General features: G+C 43.3%; 1 protein-coding gene across 1 annotated transcript in view; it reads left to right on the plus strand.

Moving 5' to 3' along the window:
* Positions 1 to 6,439: 6,439 nt before the first annotated feature.
* Positions 6,440 to 27,297, plus strand: part of LOC124795584 — a 571,616-nt gene continuing 550,758 nt past the window's right edge. Inside the window, exon 1 of the mRNA XM_047259656.1 lies at positions 6,440 to 6,842. Within this exon, the coding sequence (XP_047115612.1) occupies positions 6,440 to 6,842 (403 nt within the window). The remainder of the gene's footprint in view (positions 6,843 to 27,297) is intronic.

Raw genomic sequence — 27,297 nt, forward strand, 5'->3', positions numbered from 1 at the left:
TTCATCGACAGCCAATGAAAGTTCCGCAGTGCTCTGAGCTAGGGATGGCGATTATCGCTGAAGCAGCCGGTTTTCGGTTATGTCGGTATTTCTGGCTGTCAAAAACCGCTAAAAATAACCGGTTTTTGAAAAACCGGTTTTCTGTTTTTATTCCTCTTATTTCCTGTAATTAGCGTAGAAATCGAACAAAGACTAAGAATTTGACTCTGTCAGCTTCACGATACATAGAATCAGAATATTAAAATGAAAGAGGCAAATAAAAGAAAAATTAGTCTGCCCACAATTCGCTGGTTGAAGAACGCAAATAATTACCAGTGTTCTCCTTTTAATTGTTTTTTTATACTCTGCTCAAAACCCATGTTGTAATCGAGGATCATACCATTATTTGGGCATTGCGAACAGTCACTGCCAAAGGATAAAAACTGAGGTTGGAGAAGTGTATTTTTTGTATTAATTTGTCCATTTTCAAGGGCCACAAGCAGATAAAGGCATATTATGTAGTCACAGGCAGCAGATCAGATAATTTCTACATGCAATGTATGAATGAATGAACTGTGAGGTTTTAAGTTTTTCCTTGTATGATGTCGAAAGTTTGTTGCGGCTTCTCCCGTTTTCAAAATTTTATAACAAGTGGAACATTATACTTCACCGACACCTGTAACGGGTCGACCGCCCCTTACGTATTAAGAACAATGTATCTTTGCCTCAAGCAGGTCACAGTAGGTAGTATCGATAGTCGAGCGCCAATTGCGCCAGGGTAGTGGTCAGTGTTGAGACTCCGGGAAAGTAAGCTGTTCAGCGAGCAGGGCGAATTTTGGCAGGACGGCCGACCGCGTTTACAGCTGCTAACGGCCGTGTGTCAGCCAGTGCCGTGGGCCTGATCCACAGCAAATATGTAAATAGCATTAACTGAGTGATTTGTTCGATGTGTTTAAGTGTTCACTGGTGCATCGTGAGTACGCATTACCTGCGCCGGACACTCACGATTTGGATTGTAGTGAGGATTGTGTATTCAGTGTGTAATGGTACTTGAATTACGTAACCATTACGGCACCTCATCTGAACCTCTCGATACCAGCAATATTCTACTGTGTTTCTGTAAAGTAGTTAATATATTTCTGAGAAACATTCAGATTTGATTTCATTAATGTAGAGGTACTTTGATACATCGATATGTTTGTATTGCAATGATATTATTCTTAAGTGTATTCTTTCTTTTGTCACTATGATCTTTGACGTACTTGTAACTCTGATTTTTGGGCGCGTAAGCGGTTATTAGAGAGTCGGACCTTGAGAAAGTCAAGTCTTGGACGTCATGTTGGAAAGACGCATATCGTAGTCAGCTTATAAAATGTGAACTTTAACAGTGACTGTGAGGAAGATGTTTTCAAGTATGTTTTGTATTGTGAAGTGATGTTTTGTGTGTTACATGATACTGCAACAAAAGCAATAAAAAGGAAGTGTAATTTAAATTCGGAGTGCAGATTTTTTTTTTACATCACCATTGTGCTAACCTTGAAAGGTTTAATCTTCAAGAATGGTTTGTGAAGCACATATACAAAACTTTTGAATACAGCAGAATAAAACCTAGGCCTCTTTGCATCCGAGCTTGGAATCATCACCACCTAGATTTTCGACGATTGAGCCATGATTTTACAACGAGACCAGCGTGGGAAACACGAAAAGATGAGTGCCTAGTTTATTCATTATTACATGAAATGACTTTATTAACTGTGCTCTAATGACACCTGCCACATAATAACTTTGTTGTTGCCCGAAAATGCAGTATTTAGCAGCGTGAGCAACACCACAATCATTATTAAATTTTGACCTTTGTTATGGTAGGGTTGTTAGAAGTGCCATAGGAATAATATTCGCGTGTGACGACATTAATAGGCGACCTGTTGATGACTTAACCGTTATTACTTTGTGAGACGAAGGGAGTAACTGCCTCACTCGTACTGTTTAGACAGTAGATGTGGAACATTATCAGCAAAGTATGTACCGACTATTGCTACCTGACATCCTGATTAGCTTTGTTGGATTTAGTACGAAACAACTCCCGTGCAAATATTAACCGATCAGCCTTTTCTGTGGCACACGCTCAAACTATTCTAAATTGTTAGGCTATAAACCACTAGTCAATAACGGTTAGTTTAACAGGGAGTGTTTTATACCTCACATAGTAAAATACAGGGTGTTTATCGATGAATAGCCGGCCGGTGTAGCCGAGCGGTTCTAGGCGCTTCAGTCTGGAACCGCGAGACCGCTACAGTCGCAGGTTCGAATCCTGCCTCGGGCATGGATGTGTGTGATGTCCTCAGGTTAGTTAGGTTTAAGTAGTTCTAAGTTCTAGGGGGCTGATGACCTCAGATGTTAAGTCCCATAGTGCTCAGAGCCATTTGAACCACTATAAATGAATATCGGGGTTTTAGCGCTTTATAATATTTATTACACTAAACATACAGTTATAAATGATATGTCAAGTGAAAGATCAACTCAAACAGTTATGTTTGGCACCAGTGTGGATGTGCAGAGCGCAATGGTTCCGCCGCAATCCGCTAGGCAGTGGTAGTAGCGAAGATGGCGACTAGTGAACAGAAAGCGTTTCGTGTTTTGCAGCTTGCAAAGACCGAATCTGTAGTTACTGTGCAACATGCGTTCCGGCTGAAGTTCGGTTGTGATCCTCCAAGTGACAATAACATTCGTAGGTGTATCATCAATTTCAAGATACCAGCTGCCTTTGTAAAGGGAAGAGCACAGGACGACGAAGAGCTAGTGAACAGACTGTTGAGCGAGTCAGAGAGTCGTTCACTCGTAGCCCGAAGAAATCAGTCCGGAAGGCTAGTCGTGAATTATAAGTTCCCGTGTCGACTGTTTGGAAAGTTTGAAGAAAACGCGTACAACTACATCCTTACCGTTTACAGGTATTGCAGGCTCTAAAGCCGGCAGACCATGGATTACGTGCCAACTTCTTGTTTCGTGACGATGAAGATTTTCTGGATTATGTTGTCTTCATTGATGAATCGACCTTTCACCTTAGTGGACATGTTAACACTCATACTGCGCGCATCTGGGGCTCAGAAAATCCTCACGAGGTGGTACAAATGCAACGAGAGTCCCCTACAGTGACTGTTTTCTGTGCCGTATACCGGCGGAGAGTTTATGGGCCTTTCTTTTTTGGTGAATTTACTGTAACTGGCACTTCTTACCTTGATACACTAGAGCAATGGCTCTTCCCTCCGTTGGAAGAAGATGAGCCAGAGAACTTCATTTTCCAGCAAGATGGTGCGCCACCTCAAATGGTTCAAATGGCTCTGAGCACTATGGGACTTAACATCTATGGTCATCAGTCCCCTAGAACTTAGAACTACTTAAACCTAACTAACCAAAGGACAGCGCACAATACCCAGTCATCACGAGGCAGAGAAAATCCCTGAACCCGACGGGGATCGATGCGCCACCTCACTGCCATAGCGAAGTATGCGATTGGTTGAACTTCACTGTACTCAAGCGCTGGATAGACCTCAAGGGGCCCAATGACAGGGCTTGCTTTGCATGGCCTCCACGTTCACCCGACCTAACGCCATGCGATTTTTTTCCTTTGGGGCTTCATCAAGTGTCGTGTGTATGTGCATCCGCTATCAGCAGACCTCCCTGAATTAGGAAACCGGATTGAAGCAGCTGTTGCTACAATCACTGAAGACACACTTATCAACGTTTGGGAAGAGCTCGGCTATAGACTTGATGTGTACCGTGTGACAAATGGTGCTCACATTGAACATTTATAAGGTTCTTGGTAAAACTGTTTGAGTTGCTCTTTCATTTGACATGTAATTTATAACTGTAAGTTTAATATAATAAATATTATAAAGCGTTAAAACCCCGATATTCATTTATAAACAACCTGTATTTTCACACTAGGGATGGTGCCATTCTGTAATACATTTGGTGTCCGACAGCGACGACGAGATGCTACCATATAGACCCTCTAATAATCCACGCCACATGGTAACAGGTACATTATTGTCTCTGCCATGCTGTACCAATTCTTCTGTCGCGCGTTTGTCGGTATTGTTATTAAACTTTCTCAGACCGCTTTTCTCATTTCGCATAAAAAAGTAAAATTTCGGCGAAATGAAAATTTTACAAATAAAAATTGCTGGTTTATTAAAAATGTTAATTAAAAAACCGAAAATTTTAGCACTGTCGCTATGGCTAACTGATATTCCGGTTTCTTTATCTGGTAATAAGAAAACACCTGCTACAACCGAGACGAAGTAAATACCGAAAAGTACCAGTTATTCAGAATTGAAATAAAGGTATAGATTTTAAGTTGTCGGTTATTCCCATCCCTACTCCGAGCGTTCTGCTGTTAATATCGTACCCAATACATTAAACGTGACAGTACATTTATATCTACATGGATACTCTGCACTTAAGTGCCTGGCACAGAGTTCATCGATTCACCATCACAATAATTTTCAATTATTCCACTCTCGAACAGCGTGTGGAAAAAACGAACACCTACCTCTTTCCGTGCGAGATCTGATTTCCATTACTTTTTTATTTTTATGATCATCGTTTCTTCCTGTGTACGTCGGCGTCAACAAAATATTTTCGTATTCTGAGGAGAAAGTTGGTGATTGAAATTGCGTGAGAAGATTCCGCCACAACGAAAAACGCTTTTGTTTTAATAATATCCATCCTAAATCCTGTATGTTGTTCGTGACGTCCTCTCCCCTATTTCTCGATAAAACTAAACGTTCTGCCCTTCTTTGAACTTTCTCGATGTGCTCCGTTAATGCTATCTGGTAAGGATCCCACACCCCGAAACAGTACTCTAAAAGAGGACGGACAAGCGTCGTGAGGGCAGTTTCTTTAAAGCATCAGTAGCATATGCTAAGTGTTCTGCCAACTTAGCGAGATATTTAGTGAATTTTTATTCTGATTGTTGCGAGTTGTCATGGCTGATGGTGGTAGTTAGCGAAACAATTCTAAACAAGCAAGTGAGAAAAAATATTTGTAGGTTACATACTCCGCTATCGCCGCGCGGGGTAGCCACGTAGGGCGTGGGTGTGTGTGCTGTCCTTAGCGTTAAGATAGTTTAAGTTAGATTAAGTAGTGTGTAAGCCTTGGGACCGATGACCTGAGCACTTCGGTCCGACAGGAACTTACCACAAAAATACTCTTCTATCAATTGGCTTCATTCAACAGATGTTGAACTCTTATGAAATGTATCCGGCTTAATTAACAGTCCCGATTTTATAGTCTAAATGTCCTCCTTTTAATATTCTTGAATTATTAACTATAAGAATTTGAACATATTAGCTCTGTGCCTAAATCCTTAAATGTATAATTGTAAACTGTATGTATTTCTCAATATTTGCTGTTCTACCCATACGATACATAAATAAGTAGGATCCATACTTAACACAGAGCACAAAGCATGTGTATCAGTGTACCGCACCTCTCACCTGGAACCGGCAACAAAAAAAAAAAAAAAAAAAAAACGTTCAAATGTGTGTGAAATCTTACGGGACTTAACTGCCAAGGTCATCAGTCCCTAAGCTTACACACTACTTAACCTAAATTATCCTAGCACAAACACACACACCCATGCCCGAGGGAGGACTCGAACCTCCGCCGACAACAAAAAGAATAATAATTTTATACTGAAACTCTTCCATTGATCCATGTTTGCATACAAAAACAACAATATGAGCAAAACGCTTTCGTTATTTATTTATTCCCCCAAACTAATTTCAGCGACAAATATTGATTCTTATTTACTATACGTCACAGCATAATTTTACAACTGTTGCCGCTGTTTCCGCCATATTTTCTGCGCTTTTTTTCTTTTTTTTTTTTTTGTTGCAGTTTTTCTCAGCATACGCCATGCCATCTGCAAGCCATCCAACGAACTTGCAGACGACATGATGTATGCCGAGAAAAACGGCAACAACAAAAAAGGAAAACGCAGAAAATGTGCCGGAAGCAGCGGCAACAATTGTAAAATCATGCTGTGGCGTGTGGTAAATAAGAGCCATAGAACCCATTGATGATGGCGATATTTGTCGCTGAAACTAATTTGGCGGAATAGATAAACAACAAAAGTGTTTTGCTAAAAGGTGGACCCACAATCCGTTGACCTGTGCTTACTGCTATCGTTGGTGGATCGGACTGTAGCTCACGACCTTCTACATACCATTCCAAACACGTTTTACCCACATTCTATGCACACGCTGACTCGTGATAGACGCAGAAGTCTGCATTCTTCCCTTCGGGCTACCACATTCTTTCCCATCTGCAGCAGAGTAGCGCCAGACGCTGATTCTGGGATGAAGTTGGAGCCGTCTTGGGGCCAGTTTGCGTTGGGAGACCGCGCTGCTACAGCAAGAGGTGCAAGACGGCAGCATCCCGTCCCGAACCACGGGCAATGTGTCACACGGAGGGGAATCTGCCGCCAGCAGCAGCGGCGGCAGGTCGACATGGCAACGGCGGCGGCGGCAGCAGCGCTGCCTCCCTGCTGCCGCCTCCCACCCCTCGCCCCCCTCCCACCATCGCGTCGACGCTGTGCCTCACGCGCGGCAGATCGCGCTATCTTCGTCGCTCCTTCTCGCTGCGGTGTCCCTCCTCTCTCTCTCTCTCTCTCTCTCTCTCTCTCCTTCTGCCTCTCTCCCTCGCACCCCTCCCCCCACCACACCGCCCTAGGCCTGTTCTGCCCGGAGCTGGCGGCGCGGCGGGATACTGGCGGCAGTCTTGTGTTTGCTGGCGTGCGGAGCGCAGGGCTGCCGTGATCAATAGAGCCAGGATCCCGGGTCGCATCTTCTCGCTGTCAGGTCAGTCCGCGCACTCTCCCTGCTGCACACAACCCAGCCTGCGCTGCTCTGCTACGCACCACTCCTCTCTTCTACCGACGCGCCAACAAAACACGAGGCCAGCCAACACTCTCCACAGCCTTCCGTAATTCGTTATTCAAAGTGCAACTAGACTTGTTTTAACATAATACTGCATTGGATTACACCGCAGCAGTTAGTTCGTCGTTGCTGTGCCTGAGGAATATGTGGAATAATTAAATACAATGCGTGTAGCCTCAGCTAATAACTCACCGACATCTGAAATTCAACAAATACGTTTGTGCATGTTTATTATACACATCTAGTAGACGTTACATTACTACGTTTCTGCTGCACTTTATGTTCACTGTAGTACGGTGATGAGGGATGAAAGTGTTCACACGCGTCAAGTGTCAAAACCTCTCGTTGTAGTCGCTTAACTACGGCATAAACCATGCAGTTTTTATTTTTATCTTCAGTTTGCAAGAAACTAGTTTGTACACATACACACGACAAATGTACTACAAGCAGCAAGTGTTTCGTTCTTGCATTTGTTTTTGTGACGCAGGCACGTAGCGTCCGGGCTCACATTTTAAATATTTCAGGCGCAGACTAGAAACAAACACCCAGTGAAAAGTGTAGCTGCATCGTACTTACAAATATGACAAACACGAAATAATTTCTTCCGTGTGACTTGGTCGCAAGGGATGTGCGTCAACTTTCAGGTCAACATTGCACGAGAGAATATTTCGTGCTAGTGCAGAAGAAAAAGTTGTCCTGCTGCAGTAGCGGAACGAATAATTCAGAGAAAACGTGGGTGCGGGGGGGAGATCAGTGAAGCCAAGACGCCAAGACATTTTTACTTCCGCGAAAGACTTCTGAGGGTAGTCAGGTGTTTTTGTTAGTAGTGAAATCCGAGGGACTCAAAAAGATGAGTAGCAAAGTATGTAAAGTTCTCAATATCTAACTTCCAGAGATATAACCGTCAGATGAAAAAAAGATAAGAGACGCAGAAGCATCATCTGTGAGTGCTCGCATAAATTACAAGCATTCTTGGTTCCATGTCGAATTTTATTTTAGCAACACGTATGTTGTTCGCCCTGTTGATCGTCATTCATAACGTCATTTATACGTAAATAATATGTAGTAACGCATAATCAGCAATATACTTAACACTTGGTTCTGTTTTTCTAACCGTTGGCCATATTTAAAAACTTACCTGAGCGTAACTTGCACACTTCCTTCTAGCATTCCTTCCCGGAAATGGAGTGCTGACTTCTCAACTGAGAACTCGTTCATGATCACGTTGTGAAGGCTACAGTTTTGCGTTGTTAATTATAGACGTAACTTTGATAAATGTTGCACAAATGCGTGACAAAAGCAGCAGCATATTTCATTGAACATTTTCAATTCAAAGGAGGGTCAGCATTTTTTTGTGGATAAAGGTTATTAATAGTGTTAATACATCGTTAGAACTAATCATTTACGCTTTAAGAATGGCATAATTAAGGTACATAAACCAGCGTTTATACTTAATTGATGACGCCATTCAGTGGCAAGTTCGCAGCCATGTGTTTCCGGTGTCGAAAAAAAAACTGCTGCTGATAATCATACATAAGCCGAATCCAAATGCCATTGAAACGCTTGTTATCTTTCATAATTCACATTTGCCGAATGAACTGAGTGTTGGATCGTTTCAGTCCCAAATGTTTATTGATAGACGCCGATGTCAGGTAGAACTTTTTTGCAGTAGCCTTCATGTGATTTGCCACCAGTTCTCTTCACATTTTAACGGTTCGGAAGTGCCACTAATCAGATAACTGATAACCGTAACTCATCAGCACTGTACCAAGTGGATGTGTCCTTCTAGTTCCTGTCATCCATCTAATGAAGATGACATACTCATTGACTATGTAAATACCCGTTATGTACTTGAAATGGAAAAGTGATACGAAGGTAATCTTAGCCCACTCTTTGACACTTGTCTGTCGGCAGCCTGAAAGAAACAATTCCTATTGCAGAATAAGTTACTTTGGCATCACAGATGCAATGAACAGTTATGTAACAGCCGGTGACGCGTTGCGTTGAGGAACAGTTAGCAGACAGTGTCTATTAAGAGCAGGTTCGGCAGTAAGTGACAGCAAAATATTAATTTTACGTGGTTCATCACATTCACCAAGAATCGTTCATGATGATGTCTGCTCTATTATCTGCTTTGCCCTGCAACCCCGGTACTTAAATTTGTCCATCGGCGAATACACCATTAATTACTCATTCCTTGACTCTTCATAGTGCTCAGGCAGTGACACCGTAACGTATATGGACACTGTGGTTTTGGCTCACCGTCAGAACACAATCATTTAAAATTTTAAGTCCTATTACAAATGCACCTCTGTTGGCAGTGGGGAAAAAATTCGAAAAACTATTTTGAAGTACCACATCGTTGCCATAAAATAATTCTGCAAGTGTGCACAGCAGCAGGTCACCTTTTAACCAAAGTATACTTAAAACTGACTTGAGCGCTGATATACGTGCGCCAGGTGGTTTAGTGGTAATCGTTGGTTTCGTATTGGGCTGGATAATGCCTTAAATCTCCGTCGGGTTTTTAGCTTTTTCATGCTTCTTCTTTTCAGGTGAATACCCTAACGATCACTTACAGAAGGGAACGGCGGATTTGGTCGCACAATCTCAATCCAAAAATAGTAATATTGCGTGGATGTTGAAACATTAGACTGTAGCCTCGCATCAAATGTGAGTTCATAAATGTAGTGTGCTCGGTTCTCCACAATGTCTTATTTCTTCGAATAAACTTTAGGAAAATTATATAACGAAGATGGTGAAATGTGTTGCGTGGAAAAAATATCTATCTGTAATGACGTGGACGCAGGAGAATTCGCACACAATTAACGCTTAAATGACAAAGGCACTCCATATTCCTTTCGTGTGTATTCGCTCGTCGGTGAAACCTCCTTGGGTGGCAAAATGATTTCAGATTTGAATCGTAATAACGAAGACTAATAACGCGTCAACAATGAGGCAACAACGGATGGACCGCATCTGTACATGTTTGTTGCGCGGTATTTGTTTTGCCTGTTACGTCTTCGTTACCAGTGTAGGCGCATACGCATGATCGTTAGAAATTAGCTCTGTGTTATAAAGCTAGAAACTGGTGGGTTGTAAATCACAAAATAATGAAATCAAACCAAATAAAAATGAACAATAAATAAACAAAATAAAAAACAGAAGATAATGGAAGGTGTTTCATATGACTCATATATAAGCTCCAAATTATAGACGACTTGAGTCAGAGGACAGCTCGCTCCGAAATGGATCCAAAAAGCCTAAAAAGTCCAGTAGCGAGTGAACAAGAAAGACAAGGGCGAAAATGTGAAATGAAAAGAAAAAGAACGCCCGTCTGGCATATCAATATTATATTGAGTCCACCGCAGCACATAGCGTGTGATCTGCTTTGGTCGGTTGCCTATTATATGAAAGATGACACTGCTGATCACGCTGACCTCACTCATAAGGATGCTACGTACACCGTTACGCAACCCTCAATACATTTGATAAACTTAATGAGCCCGAGATTTATAATTAAATCACATATTCTTCTTCTTCTTCTGCTTCGTTAGGACCCTCCAGGATCACGTGTGGCTTGTTTTGCACGTCTTCGTTCTTCCCAATACCTCTTCATTCTCTCGCTTCTTCTGTTTCTTTCTTCTTCTGTTAAGACAACTCTGATTTTGGTGTCCGACCACCTGTGACCATCCACCAACTCTTTATACTTCTCCCTGTCCTCCATTACTGCCTGCAGATTCCTTTCTTTTATTCCTACAGCCTTCCAGTCATCTCTGGCTTCCTTCACCCAGTTGTTTCCCCGTATCACATGTTGCATTCCATATCTTCTTAGCCAACCTCTCCTCCTCCATCCTCATGATGTGCCCAACAAATCGTAACCTCCTCTTCCGTATCTCGCTCGATATGGGTTCAATATTTTCCTGCCGTGTTCTGTGTATCCAGATATCCCCATGTTTTTTGGTGCCCCATATGCCTCTCAAAATTTTCCGTTCCTCCTCCTTCAACTGTATACAAGCTCTCTAGCCGAGTGTGATCATTTCTGATGCATACAGAGCAGCATTTCTTACAGTTGCTGTGTAACGTCGCAATTTGACATTCCATGGCAGTTTTTCTTGCCATATGTTGTTTTCACCGCATACCGAAGCGTCTGCAAAAGCTGTGCCCTGTCTACTGCGCTACTGTTGCCTGTATGTCACCAGTTATCTTCTCCCACAAATAAAGAAAACTGTTGACTCTCTCAACCACTCGGCCATCCATCTTCCAGTCAGACTCTGTGTTCAATGTCTTGGTCTTCTTATAGGCAACCTCATGTCCGACCTTTTCTACTGTCTCGGCTAGATTTTTTAGTGCTGTCTTTGCCTCTTCTTCTGTCTCATTTAAGAGTGCCATGTCATCTGCGAGTGCCAGGCAGACCACTGTTGCGTTATGTTTGACCTTGTACCCTATTTGCACATCTTTGATTACCATTTAGTTGTCTCCACTGTCTCACTACTTCGTCCAAAACCAGGTTAAAGAAATTTGGTGATAGTCCGTCCCCTTGCCGGATACCTGTTTTTATTTTGAAGCTGTCTGACAGCGTACTGCGATGCCTGATCCTGGCAATAGTGTCGCTTAACGTTTCCTTTATTATTGCATGTGGTGTAGCATCCAGTCCTCTATCTTCCAACACATCAAGCAGAGTACTTCTGTCAACTGAATCGCAGGCCTTTTGGAAGTCCACAAATGTCACTATTGTCTTTTTTCCTTTCCTGTGTCTGTGTTCTATTATCCTTTTTATTCCAAATATCTGCTCTGTACAGTTCCTCCCTTTTCTTATAACCACACGGGTACTCTCCTATTGTCGGCCCCAGTTGTTCTTCAACTCTGTTCAGCAAGTTTGTCGACAAAATCTTGTACCCTATTTTTAATAGAGAGATGCCCCTGTAATTATCCAGTACTTTCATGTCCCCTTTCTTGTGTAGTTGTATTATAATGGCTTCTTTCCAGTCTATGGGTATTTTCTTATTTCTCCAGATATCCCTTATTATATTGTCCATACTTTTTTCTATTTCAGGCCCGCCTCACTTGACCTCTTCAGCACAGATACCATCACTGCCTGATGCCTTGTTGTTTTTGAGGTTTTTAATTGCCTCTCTGCTACTTCTGCCGTGGTGGGGACATTGTCTAGATTATCCTAACTTTCGTCCCTAGAGCGTAAGTGTGTCCACTTTACTGTCTGCATTCATTAAACCCCTAAAATAAACTACGTGATCAAAAGTATCCGGACATCCCCCCCCCCCCCCCCGAAAAAAATGTTTTTCGTAATAGGTGCATTGTGCTGTCACCTACTGCCAGGTGCTCCATATCAGCGACCTCAGAAGTCATTAGACATCGTGAGAGACCAGAATGAGGAGCTCCGCGGAACTTGTGGTGTCACCGCCAGACACCACACTTGCTAGGTGGTAGCCTTTAAATCGGCCGCGGTCCATTGGTATACGCCGGACCCGCGTGTCGCCACTGTCAGTGATTGCAGACCGAGCACCACCACACGGCAGGTCTAAAGAGACTTCCTAGCACTCGCCCAGTTGTACAGCCGACTTTGCTAGCGACGCTACACTGACAAATACGCTCTCATTTGCCGAGACGATAGTTAGCATAGCCTTCAGCTACGTCATTTGCTACGACCTAGCAAGGCGCCATTACCAGTTTATATTGAGCATATTAATGTACCGTCAAGAGCGATGTACACCAATTATGGATTAAAGTTAAGTATTCCAGCAACAGCGTACCTTATTGGCTATATTAATTACAGTTAACTGTTCCAGACCTCACGCCAGTCTGCGTGTAATTAAACGCGTGCATTTCGGCCTCCTTTAGCAACACGGTATTGGCACTTCTGCCAACACTTCAGAACTCACGGACGTCGAACATTGTCAGGTGATTGGGTGTCACTTTTGTCATACGTCTGTGCGCGAGATTTCCACACTCCTAAACATCCCCAGGTCCACTGTTACCGATGTATTAGTGAAGTGGTAACGTGAAGCGACACGTACAGCACAAAAGCGTACAGGTCGACCTCGTCTGTTGACTGACAGAGACCGCCGACAGTTGAAGAGGGTCGCAATGTGTAATAGGAAGACATCTATCTATTCTATACCATCACACAGGAATTCCAAATTGCGTCAGGGTCCACTGCAAGTACTATGACAGATAGGTAGGAGTTGAGAAAACTTGGATTTCATGGTCGAGCGGCTGCTCATAAGCCACACATCACTCCGGCAAATGCCAAACGACGCCTCGCTTGGTGTAAGGAGCGTAAATATTGGACGATTGAACACTGGGAAAAATGTTGTATGGATTGACGAATCACGGTACACAATGTGGCGATCCGATGGCAGGGTGTTGGTATGGCGAATGCCTGGTGAACGTTATCTGCCAGGATGGAGGTTATGGAGTGTCGGTTTGGTAGTGTTTTCCATGGGGGGGGGGGGGGGGGGCTTGCACTCCTTGTTTCGCGTGGCACTATCACAGCACAGGCCTACTCTGATGTTTTAAGCACCTTCTTGCTTTCCACGGTTGAAGAGCAATTCGGTGGTGGCAATTGCGTCTTTCAACACGATCGAGCTCCTGTTCATAATGCACGGCCTGTGGCGGAGTGGTTTCACGACAATAGCATCCCTGTAATGGACTGAGCTGCACAGTCCTGACCTGAATCCTACGGAACACCTTTGGGATGTTTTGGAACGCCGACTTCGTGCCAGGCCTCACCGACCGACATCGATACCTCTCCTAAGCGTAGCACTCCGTGAAGAATGGCCTGCCATTCCCCACGAAACCGCCGGCCGATGTGGCCGAGCGGTTCTAGGCGCTTCAGTCTGAAACCGCGCGACCTATACGGTCGCAGGTTCTAATCCTGCGTCGGGCATGGGTGTGTGTGATGTCCTTAGGTTAGTTAGGTTTAAGTAGTTCTAAGTTCTAGGGGACTGATGACCTCAGATGCTAAGTCCCATAGTGCTTTGAGCCATTTGAACCCACGAAACCTTCCAGCACCTGTTTGAACGTATGCCTGCGAGAGTGGAAGGTGTCATCAAGGCTAAAGGTGGGCCAACACCATATTGAATTCCAGCATTACCGATGGAGGGCGCCACGAACGTGTACGCCATTTTCAGCCAGGTGTCCAGATTCTTTTGATCACTTAGTGTACCTAGCCACTTCCTCGCACACCTCTTTCTCGCCAATTTTTATTGTGCCATCTTGTCCTATTACGTAGGGTTCTTTTTCCTAGAAGCCTTTAATTCTACTCTTCATTTCTCTGAAAAAGACTCGTGATTTGTGTTTCTTGTGAAAGGGTTCTTCAAGTTTCTCATTCCATCTACTTCTCTTGGCACACATATTAATACGAAATACTTGTTAATATTTTGTCCCTATGTTTTCACAAAAAAGCTACATGCCAATTCTAACATCAGCTAATAAAAATGTCAAAAAATATCGTCGTGCTTTAATATGTAATTTCTTTTTGCTGTTCCGACCTGCATAGCGAACTTCAGTGGATAAAGAACACACGCTCAGAATGATTCTAGAATACCACGTACAAACAAAACTGACTATAAAAATTATAAATAGTGGAACAACCTAATGGCGTAACTAAAACGACTATTCTGCCATATTTTAACACACGAAATCTCATCATTCTAATCCGGAAATAGAAGCTGCCAATCGGATCTACGGAAGCATTGACAGGATGCCTTTAAAATACGATCCAGGTACGGAAGAAGAAATCAGCGTCTTAATGTTTAATGATGTGTGACTAATACGGAGACTCGTGTAGATATAACTCGCATTTTAATATACATTCACTTACCATTCTTTCGACCCTTAATTGTTTAAAAGTATTATAGAGATAATATGAAAAGTTCCAGTTACGTGTCATGCCGTTCCACATTGACTTAACAATAGAATATCGTGCAATTCGTGCCCTGCTGCCATTTGCTATTCTTTTCCGTTTCCGTAAAAGGCTATTACGGTAGCCAGCGCTTCTCTGCATTGTTAGAGACTTGGTATTCATCGTGGTTCTGCGATCAATGTAAATGAAAGGAACTTTTGCGTCAGTTGATTAAAAATTCTTTGCTGCATTTGTCACGCCTACCAACCGACAGACTAACTGTAAGATTGCCATCGATCGTTCCAGCTCACCCAGGGGAAAAAAAAAAACTGTCGCATCAGCATCTACGGAACTTACTGATGACATATTATTATGCGTCATGTGTTAGGCGCATCAGTGGTTGCATTTCGCTGATTTCGTATATAGAAGTGAATAACATAAACTCACTCTTATTCCTGTGCGTTATATTTTAATCAGAAAAGGACTATGTTAAACGAGGGTTGGAACTTAAATAGTGGCAACTATTTATTCACAACCGATACAAAAGAGTTACATGTTTGCACCTGTTACTGTCCTTCAAAGTAGTCACCAGCATTGCGTACAACCCGTTGCCAGCGATGTGGAAGGCGTAGTATACCGTTAGCAGAGCCTGTTCTGTTGATGGTGCGAATGGAGCGGTCTACTGGCTGACGAATCTCTGGAACAGTTCTCAAGCGAATGCCACGAAGTGGTTCCTTCATCTTCGAAATCAAATCAAAGTCACGAGGACTTAAGTCCGGGGAGTATGGTGGATGGTACAGTGCTTCCTAGTCCCATCGACAGAGAAGGGCAGCCACAGCTTGCGCTGTATGCGACCGCGCATTGTCGTGCAAAATGATGGGTGGGTTGCGCAGAAAGTATCGCCGCTTCTTTCGCAAAGCTGGTCGCAGGTGATATTCCATAAATGAACAGAAATACTGTGCATTGACGGTCTGCCATGGAGGAACGCAATGCGTTAGGATAACACCATCACATTCATACACGAGAATCACCATAACTTTAGACCGCTCCATTCACACCAATAACAGAACGGGCTCTGCTAACGGTATACTACACCTTCCACATCGCTGACAACGGGTTCTACATAACGCTGGTGACTACTTTGAAGGACAGTAACAGGTGCAAACCTGTAACTCTTTCGTATCGGTTGTGAATAAATAGTTGCCACAGTTCCAACCCTCGTAGAATGTACTATTCTTTTTGGAGCATAATTCAAGTTCTACGTAACTATCATCAGAAAAACTATGCAACTTTTTCCGTTTCGCACTCAGTTGCAACAACTTTGCGACTTACAGTCGGTGCAGGCAAATCAAGTCTTATCTTAACCAAAAATGGTTATTAAATTAGTTTTCCACGTCACCACGTACGGTGGCATGTGACATACCCAACTCAAACTTTTCTCACACGACATAATGAAAGCTTTGGATCAAGGAAGTTAGGCAGATGCAGTATTTCTTGATTTTCGAAAAGTATTGACTCAGTACCAGATCAACGGTTCTTGTCGTAAGTGTATCAAGCGAAACGTGTGTTGTAACTGGACTGAGTATTGTTGGTAGGGAGCAGCAGCCGGTTGTCTTGCATGAAGAGTCATCATTAGATGTAGAATTAACTTTGGACGTTCCATAGCTAAGAGCGTTGGGACCCTTCCTGTTCATGTTGTATATTAATGACCTTGCGGACAATATTAATAGTAACCTAGGAGTTTTGCAGATGTTGCAGTTATCTATAATGTAGTACTGAGTGAAAAAAGCTGTATAAATATTCACTCAGATCATGACAAGATTTCTAAGTGGTGCAGAGATTACAAACTTGCTTTAAATGTTCGAAAATATAAAGTTTTATAATTTATAAAACTAAAAAATGTAGTATCGTATCACTGTACAGTATCAAAAAAATGGTTCAAATGGCTCTGAGCACTATGGGACTCAACTGCTGAGGTCATTAGTCCCCTAGAACTTAGAACTAGTTAAACCTAACTAACCTAAGGACATCACAAACATCCATGCCCGAGGCAGGATTCGAACCTGCGACCGTAGCGGTCCTGCGGTTCCAGACTGCAGCGCCTTTAACGGCACGGCCACTTCGGCCGGCTGTACAGTATCAAAAAGTTTGTATAAAATACAGTTGGAATCGATCATCACATACAAATGCCTGAGTGTAATACTACGTGGGATATGAAATATAATGATCACGTAGGGTAGTAGTCGATAAAGCAGTGGTGGTGGTTAGTGTTTAACGTCCCGTCGACAACGAGGTCATTAAAGACGGAGCGCAAGCTCGGGTTAGGGAAGGATTGGGAAGGAAGTCGTCCGTGCCCTTTCAAAGGAACCATCCCGGCATTTGCCTGAAACGATTTAGGGAAATCACGGAAAACCTAAATCAGGATGGCCGGAGACGGGATTGAACCGTCGTCCTCCCGAATGCGAGTCCAGTGTGCTAACCACTGCGCCACCTCTCGATAAAGCAGGTGGTAGGCTTTGGGTAAAGTACTGGGTAAATAGAGCGACCCATTGTAGAGTATTGCTCAAATGTGTGGGACCGGTACCAAATAGGACTGACAGGGTATATTGAAGATATTGAGCGTATACGGAGAAGGTTCAGCACGAATGGTCAGATGTTTGTAGGACCCACGTGAGAGCGTCTCAGAGATAACAATATGGGATTGTGGGTCCGCCTTGATGCAAAACGCTTCTGCTATTTATTTACTTATTTCCCCAAAACTAGTTTTATCGACAGTATCGCCATCATCAGTGGCTTCTTTAATTCTAAACCATGCAGAAATAGCATACCTGTAAAACACTGTAAAACATTATTATATGTGTGCTATTTTGTTCCAGATATTGTTTCTGTGAATGTTTCCATAATACCTTATTTACTATACGTCACTGCATGATTTTACAATTGTTGCCACTGTTTCCGGAATACTTACTGGGTTTTTTATTGCCGTTTTTCTCATGTTGTCTGCAACTGTATGAGTTGCTGTTAGTAAACGTTTTTGTATTTGTTTAAAAACCACTCACACAGTTGCAGATGACATGAGAAAAACGGCAAAAACAAAAAAAAAAAAAACAGGAATCGGCAACAACTGTAAAATAATGCTGTATAGTAAAGAAGATATTATCAAACTATTCACGGAAACAATATTTCGAACAACATAGCACACATGTAGTAATGTTTTAGAGTGTTTTATAAGTATACTATTTCTACATGTTTTAGAATGAAGCCACTGATGATGGCGATATTTGTCGCTGAAAGTAGTTTGGGGGAATAAATAAATAACAACAGTTTTTTTGCATCAAGGCGGACCCACAACCCCATATTGTTGTTTTTGTGGCCAGTGGAAGAGTTCAGAGACAAAATTGCGTCTCAGAGGTGCTGAACAAAGTGCACTGGCAGATTCTTGACGATCGACGTAGAGAACCCGCTGTAACTGATGACTCTAGGAGTATACAACAACTCCCTATATGTCGCTCAGATAAGATTAGATTAATTACAATACGCGTAAGGGCATTTAAACATCCTTTTACTTTTACATCTACATCTACATATATACTCCGCTAGCCACCAAGCGGTGTGTGACGGAGGTCACAATTCGCACCAAAGTCATATTCCCCTCCCCCCTCTGATCCACTCGCGGAGCCGGCCGCGGTGGCCGTGCGGTTCTGGCGCTGCAGTCCGGAACCGCGGGACTGCTACGGTCGCAGGTTCGAATCCTGCCTCGGGCATGGATGTGTGTGATGTCCTTAGGTTAGTGAGGTTTAGGTAGTTCTAAGTTCTAGGGGACTTATGACCTAAGATGTTGAGTCCCATAGTGCTCAGAGCCATTTGAACCATTCCACTCGCGGATCGCGCGAGAGAAAAACGCCTGTCTGAAAGCCTCAGTATGAGCTCTAATTTCCCTTATCTTCGAATGGTGATCATTGCGCGATTTTAAAGTTGTTGGTAATAATATATGCTCTACATCCTCGGCGAAGATCGGATTTCGTAATTTAGTGAGCAGCCCCTTCCGTTTAGCGCGTCGTCTGTCTGCGAGTGTGTCCTACCTCAAACTTTCAATGAGATTTGCAACGTTCGCGATGGCTAAATGTACCAGTCACGAATCTTGCCACTCTTCTTTGGATCTTCTCAATCTCTTCAATCAGACCCAACTACTAAGGGTCCCATGCAGACGCCATACGTGAATGTAAAGGGAAGAAACACTAACAACTGGTGCTGTTGGACGTATCCTCTGCCATGCACTACAGTGGTTTGCAGGATATGTAGATAAGGCCATGAATAGTACGATATGGTACATATTTATTATTTTTATGAACACAAGTGGAGCGGAATTTGCACGGAACCTTAAGACTTCGTAAATGTCTGATGCACTCAATTCAGAAATTGCAGTGTCAGATGAAAATGAGTTCCTGAACAAGTTACAGGCAAATGATAAATTGAAAGGCGTAGACACTTTCCAAAAGTAAATTGATATTTATATCATACATGGTAGAAAAACTCTCAGGGGACGGAAGGTAATCCAGTACACGAATACATTAGCCCTGAGAAGGTGAACAATACGCCCTTTCAAAAGTGTGTCGTTCTGCACAAGCACCTCAGATTGGTACATCGGTAGCACACCTAGAAAACGACTACGAAGTCGCAACTGAATGACTGATGTAGTACAAGCGCTAACTGTTCTTTTAACGTTTCTCTGAAGGCCGGCATTATGTCTACACAAAGGCCACACTTCACCTCTATTGCTGGTCTTTAAGACGTTGTTCACGCTGTAATCGAGTCGCTTAGCTTCTACTAAAAGAGGGGGAAAAAGGTAACGTTCTTGGCTCACCGCTGCTAAACAATGGTCAGCGAATCTGTATAGTTTGATGCATGTTTCTTTTCAAGCTAAAGAGTTTCGTAACCTCGCTGAGTTCCATGCAGCCGTGGTCTCAATGTACCGAACTAAAGTTGCGCCTTTTATCGCTCCACTCTCTATAATTTTTACTGTTTGCTGTCTCGTCTTCTCTCAAATTTTGTGAGCCAAACCATTAACCAGTGACACCTGCGATACTAAATGCCGCCTTTTGGCGTAGCAGAGAGACAGTGTAAGCGGCGCAGACACGAATGGGGAATCATTCCTGCAACAACATGGTTCGCAAATGGACAATTCAGACGTAATCGACATTTTCAGAGGACAGATTGTTGTGCCCTGTAGCCTGAGAACGAGTATCGGAAACTGAGAAGTTTATAGCTACGTTGAGGGCGTCTGTGGAATGTGGTTGAACGATGGTGAAACAACGCGTTGGTGCCGAGGTGAACGACGTGCACGGATCACCGAACGTTCAGGCCGGAGGCTCGCCTGCAACTGTAATGCAGGCTGGACTGTGTGACCTGATGGCAGAGTACAACGCTGGTGGAGACACAAGTGTGAAGTTCTTCTGCAAAGACCTTTGCGTATTCCCGTATTGACCGACATTATCAATTGAGATTGCAGTGTGTGGACTGTGGATAAACGAGAACATGTCGCCAGGTTGCTGGAAACAAATTTCATTTTACGCCAGTTTAATGGTCGTGCCTGGATACTCCGTGTGGGCATTGGAACATTAGTGGGGTGGGGGGCACTGACTTGGACGCCTGAGACCTGTGGTAGTAATCCAAGGGAACCATGACAGATGTGGACTACGTGAACATTCTTACGACGTATTGCATCCCTCCATGCTTGCTGTGTTCCCAAATGGCGACTGCATCTTCCCAGTGGTTTAACAAGGCCATAATCGTGCTACAGTGGCTTCAGGAGCCTGTTAGTGAACTCAGGTTAATGTCCCGTGTCGTACCGCCATATCCCAGTTGAAACGCCCCCTTAGAAAAATTTTTGAATTACTGTGCTGATAAACCTCTTACATTATTTGATTTTCAAACAGCTGAGCAGAACTGAACGTACTCAGACATTTCGCTCTTTACCTATTCTGATCAACACTTAACTGACAGCCAGTATTTTGAGCGCAACGCAATCTGACTTTCAATAATCCCTACAAAAGAATGGCCCTGACTAACATTAACCTATACGTTTCACAAATCACTTACCTCACAAAAATCTTCGTTACTCAAACTACTGCAAAACAGCGAGCGCCACTACTGCCAGCTAAATAAAAGATTCAAACTACTGAAGGCACTAACTACTGATAGGCATAGTTAGCAAATGAAAGATTTTGATAGGGAACAAACAATGTATTTACCTGAATAGTGTTCAATCCAATATTACAAATTTCCTCTTTCTGATGGACACACGTCCAGATCGTCCGCTCTCAAAATTCCGCCATCTCTCTCCCCACATCCACCACTGCTGGCAGCTCACCTCCAACTGCCCAAGGCTACGCGCTGTGAACAAAATGGCTCTGAGCTCTATGGGACTCAACTGCTGTGGTCATTAGTCCCCTAGAACTTAGAACTAGTTAAACCTAACTAACCTAAAGACATCACAAACATCCATGCCCGAGGCAGGATTCGAACCTGCGACCGTAGCGGTCTTGCGGTTCTAGACTGCAGCGCCTTTAACCGCACGGCCACTCCGGCCGGCCGCTGTTAACAGCCAACTGCCCAACACTACAATAGCATATACTCCAACAATGCAAACCAACCACAGCCTTCACACAGCACAGTCAGTGATTTTCATATAGAGCGCCACGTGGCGTTACCAACATAAAAACCTAAACAGCCTAGTTACACAGTAAACTTTACTTTCTATGCAGCTAGGATATGACAAAATTAAGGAAACAGAAGGTATGACTTTCCTAAGAACCTTTCATTTTCTTCATGTTTTATGTAGCTATATTACTCAACAGAACCCTTCTAGAGATGTTATAACAATGACTTGAGAAAGTTAACTTGGCGTTCTGTGGACACTGAATACGATTACTCTCTGACTAGTAACTGAGCTCAAAGTACGATACGCATTAGAAATTTCTGTATTAAAGTGATCGATATTAATTCTGCATTGTGTTGTAGAAAGCCATTGTACAAGAAATTGTAACGTAATGAAATACGTGCAATGTGGCCGAGTATACTGGTTACTAAGAGCATTATTTGGAGTTGTGAACTGCTAAATAGAAGTAATTTACAATACGTCAGGTATGTCTAACAAATCTATATTATATTTGCTTGATTCCTCCATATTTTGTGTAAAACGAATCTTGCTAGCGTAAGTTGCAGGGATGTCCGGAGGATGGTGGGTTAGTCAAATACTGCTCCACAGTCTTTGCAGTTCTACGTGACTTTATAATTAACATAACTGCGTGGCACGGTGCAACATAATTAAAACCCGTTCACCCACCATCGCTTCACTAACAAGCAGTCTTACCGCATTTTCAGCCTTTAAGCAGTTACACAGTACTGGTGAATGCAAGGTTACAATATTCGATAAATCTGGAATTTACAGAAAGAGATCTGGTTAGTCTTCTTGATACATAACATTAAATTATTACAGTTTTACACGTTTGTTATTGCAATTGCTACCTTTCATGTAGCTATAACATACCTGGCCAGCCAACTCCCCAAATCTGACCTCGATGGAAGATATTTGGGAAGTTGTCAGACGCCAGCTCCGCGACACCAAACGATCGGCCCGTAATTTACAGAAACTGCGTGCCTTCACGTAAGCATCTGGTTACGTTCCTCTGAAAACCTACCTAGGACTTGTCCAATCCATGCCACACAGAATAGCTGTTGTATTGGAGTTCCAAATGTTGGAGCCACATACACGTGGCCAGGTAGTCATAGCGCTTTGGATCATCCGTGTAAGTTATCCAGCAGGGGTGAACAATGTCGACACAGTTTGCCCCCTCTGGTAAAGGGATTTTACAAGGAACCTGCTCTATAATACCTCTCGATTTCGTTTTTCATCTATCCATCTAATTTCTACGATAATAGTCGAACATCAGTGAAGACTAGAACACTAATGAGAGTATAAGTGAATGAAATGGACATTACAGGTTAAGTCCACGGAGTCAATCTTGGTTGCTAGAGGAGCGTGACGAATATGGCGCGTGACACGTCAGACGAACGAGCGGCTTAGGAAAGTGGCACCAGTCAGTCTCCGATTGTGGCTTGCCTTTCATCATCAACTGTGGTTTGGTCAAGCCAACACTGCTGACGATGTTCGGCTCACACAAACTCGACAATATTAACCTGCTGAAAACTCGAAGTCCGTAACTTGATGACTGCTCTTACCGCCGTTACGCGAACTCTGCATCTACTGGTAGATCTGTGATAACCTCTCGAGCACTATCCGCAACACACTGGTACGTCATATTGTAGAAGGATTGTGAAGCTAAAGAGCACTGTTGCATTGAGAGTTATCTTTAAATAATAAAAATATAAGTGACGTACACTGTCTTGGATATTGGTAGATGTGCAGAAGTAATTATGAGTAATAGAAAACTGAATTGTCACAATGAGAAGGCAAGCCTTTAATACTGGTAAAGTGAATAATCTGACTGCAAGAATTTTGAACGGTATAAACTGCCTGAATTATGAACGTTGACACAAAACCTACTACAATTAGTTTTGGAAAACTGAACGCAGATCCCAGAACTAAAACTAATATACAATACAGAAAAATCTAACTGTCTTTGAATGAAATAAGCTGGCCCTGATATAATAAAAAAAACATCAAAATATTTGGTCTGTACCTCTATTCTGCGCAAATTTGGATAAGGCGTTGCAGTACTGCTCTGTCTTGCGCGCCGCTGTGCTAAAGTTGCAAATTACTTATTCGATATCTCCACAGAGACAGTGTTATGAGGTGCAATGAGTTCTCTGTTAGTTGCAAATCAAAGTAGTTTCGGAACACACTTCGTTCTTTTCCTACTTTTGAAAAGACGATGATCAATTAAAAATTTTAAAAGAAAGGTAGGTGAAAAATGCCGGTGCAAAATAAAAGAGTGACTTCAAAAAAATTACCTTACAATTCCTGTTCACGTAAATAAAAGATTACATTACACTTCCTCCTTCTCAGATCAGTTACCATTACATAATCATCTTGATAAAACACATCGATAAATTGAGACTTTACATTTGAAATCTAGCAACTGCTTCCTCACTTACCACGGCTAACAATTATCCGCTACTGAGCCTTTGCGCGCACCAGAGATAATAACCTAATTTCTGCGATATAGCTTCACAACATCGCTGCTCGCTCACAATCGATTCAGATACCAAAGTTATACGTGACACCTAACAACATTTTATTAAAAAATTACGAAAAAGTAAATTATCTTAAATGACTTAACTGACAGAATATGACGAAAAAGAAAGTACACTGGCTGACAGAAGTGAAGCTCCCACAAGGGAAGGAGCAAACGAAATGAAAACTCACGGGTTGAGATGATACGAGGGTCACTCCAAAAGAAGTGCACACTATTTTTGTAGAAATACAGTTTTCATTCTGCATGTGTGAAAGTTTTACAGTGTGTAGATACATTCTTCCCTCTTGTTTTCAAACTTAGTTCAACATGTTCCCGTGAGTGGCGCCGTCACAGCATGTCTTCAAGATGGCTGCTACACTTCACGTTCGTCAGAAGCAACGCTCTGTCATAGAATTCCTGTTCTGTGAAAACGAGACAGTGGGGAACATCCACAAGAGGTTGTAAAAGGTGTATGGAGATGCTGCTGTCTACCGCAGTACAGTTAGTCGGTGGGCAAGCAGGTTACGTGATGAAAGCGGGCACGGCAATATTGAGGATTGTCCTCGCAGCACAGGCCTCGTACTGCACACACTCCAGACAACGTGCAGAGAGTTAACGAATTGGTGACTGATGACAGACCCATCACAGTGAACGAATTGTCACGCTACGTTGGGATAGGGGAAGGAAGTGTTTGCAGAATACTGAAAGTGTTGGCGTTAAAAAAGGTGTGTGTCTGGTGGCTCACAAAGAAACAAGAAAAACGGCATGCAGCGAACTTTTGGAACAGAATGAGAATGGTGGAAATGAATTTCTTAGAAGAATTGTGACAGGTGATGAAACATGGCTCCATCAGAGACGATGAGGCAATCAATGGAGTGGCATCATGCAAATTCACCCAAGAAAAAAAATTCAAAACCACACCTTCTGCTGGAAAAGTTGTGGCTATGGTGTTTTTCGATCCCATAGGACTCTTGCTTGTGGACATTATGCCAAGTGGAACCACCATAAATTCTAATGCATATGTGACGACACTGAAGAAACTTCAAGCTCGACTGAGTCGTATTCGACCACATCGGCAAAAGCAGGATGTTTTGCTGTCGCACGACAATGCACGGCCACATGCCAGTCAAAAAACCATGGCAGCGATCACAAAACTCGGATGGACAACACTGAAATACCAGCCTTACAGTCCTGACCTGGCTCCATGTGACTATCATCTCTTTGGGAAACTGAAAGACTCTCTTCATGGAAAAAGGTTTGATAATGATGACTCCCTTGTGCACGCTGCCAAACAGTGGCTCCAACAGGTTGGTCCAGAATTTTACCGTGCGGGTGTAAAGGCGCTGGTTGCAAGATGGCTTAAGAGGGGTGGAAATTATGTGGAGATATGAAAATATTGTTCCTAAAGGATGTATCTACACACTGAAAAAGTTTCAAACATGTAGAATAAAAGATGGATTTAAAAAAAAATAGTGTGCATTTCTTTTGGAGTGACCGTCGTATGTGATGTTACTTCAGTGATTAAAATACCGAGTGAAATTTACGAAGACCTTGGTAGTACGACCCCGCTTCTAGGTATGAAGTTGAGTCACCTCTGGCAAGGATGCACGCACAGATGCGACTGGGTACGGCGTTGTATCCTCTCCTGAGGCAAATCTTGCTGACCACCGGAGTATCTCAACATCAGGGGCAGGCGGTCCAGAGGGAGACGTGCTATGTGCAGGCGAACATTGTCCTGTTGAAAAATGGCACCAAGATAACTGGGAGTTAACACATGAGGACGCAGGGTGTCCGTGACGAACCACTGTGTCGTAAGAATTCCTTCAGTCCCAGTCGTGACCTGAAGTCGTACGCCGTGGATCTCCACACCATAACTCCATGGCCAACACCGGAGTGTCTCAACATCAGGGGCAGGCGGTTCAGAGGGAGACGTGCTATGTGCAGGCGAACATTGTCCTGTTGAAAAATGGCACCAAGATAACTGGGAGTTAACACATGAGGACGCAGGGTGTCCGTGACGAACCACTGTGTCGTAAGAATTCCTTCAGTCCCAGTCGTGACCTGAAGTCGTACGCCGTGGATCTCCACACCATAACTCCATGGCCAACACCGGCGTGTGTCTCCTAAACGTTGAAAGGATGAGACCACTCAACACCTTCACTCCCTAGGTCGCTGCAGATGGTCATCCGAGGCAGTGCAGAGCCTCGATTCATCGCTGAACACAGTGCGATGCCGTCTGTCAGTAGTCAGTGCTTTCCGGTCGCAGCACCACCCCAAACGCAGCCGTCTGTGCTGTATCGTAATACCGCCAGCCTACACAGGTGGACAGTAAATCACTCAAGTTCAGCTGCAGGTGCTGTAGTCTCCGACCAATGATTCGGAGAGTTATCACCTGTTCTGGAACGGCAGGTACGGATGGGAAGGGATTAAGATGTGCTTGGTGCACTGTACGGCAGTCCTCCCATGTAGAGGTCAGACGTTATAGACCGACGACGAGTGAGACGGCTGTCACGTGTCCTTGCAGTCCAGCATCGGGCCACTGTCATACCCGAATGCCCCACAAACGTTACGTTACATGATTCGACCAGACGGCCAAATCGAGACCCCCAATGAAGCCCTTTCAAACTTTCAGGTGCTGATAATGCTGGCTTGCTTATCAGTTTTTGGTAAGGAACCAGAGCCGACACTATTTGACTAGATGTAAAACTTGGTTTGTCTCGCATGTATGTGCCATTCTGCATAGTGTAGAGGACTCGTCTTCCCAAATAACAAGATGGAAAAGATGCATTTTCTTCACTAATGCAATTATGGATCTTCTGACATGATGCTCATTAGATTGCAAAACACGTTGTTTCCTTTTTTCATTGCATGTTATGCCAATTTACTGCGTATCTCTTGTACTGAAAGTGGATCATGAGCGTTATTTCCAACATGCCTAGAAAAACATGAACACTTTGTATTGTAAACATTTGGCGTTACAAAATGGTTCAAATGGCTCTGAGCACTATGGGACTAACTTCTGAGGTCATCAGTCCCCTAGAACTTAGAACTACTTAAAACTAACTCTAAGGACATCACACACACCCATGCCCGAGGCAGGATTCGAACCTGCGACCATAGGGGTCGCGCGGTTCCAAACTGTAGCGCCTAGAACCGCATGGCCACTCCGGCCGGCATTTGGCGTTACAATTTTTCTTGTTACACCGTCTCCGGTCCTGATTACGAGTAGTGTTGTAACCGCGACCGGAACGAACGAGCGAGCACAACCTTACGAACAACACGCAAGAAGCAACGGGGTCACAAGCGACAACCTAATGAA

The sequence above is a fragment of the Schistocerca piceifrons genome, chromosome 4 (assembly GCF_021461385.2).
Source record: "Schistocerca piceifrons isolate TAMUIC-IGC-003096 chromosome 4, iqSchPice1.1, whole genome shotgun sequence".
Lineage (NCBI taxonomy): Eukaryota > Metazoa > Arthropoda > Insecta > Orthoptera > Acrididae > Schistocerca > Schistocerca piceifrons.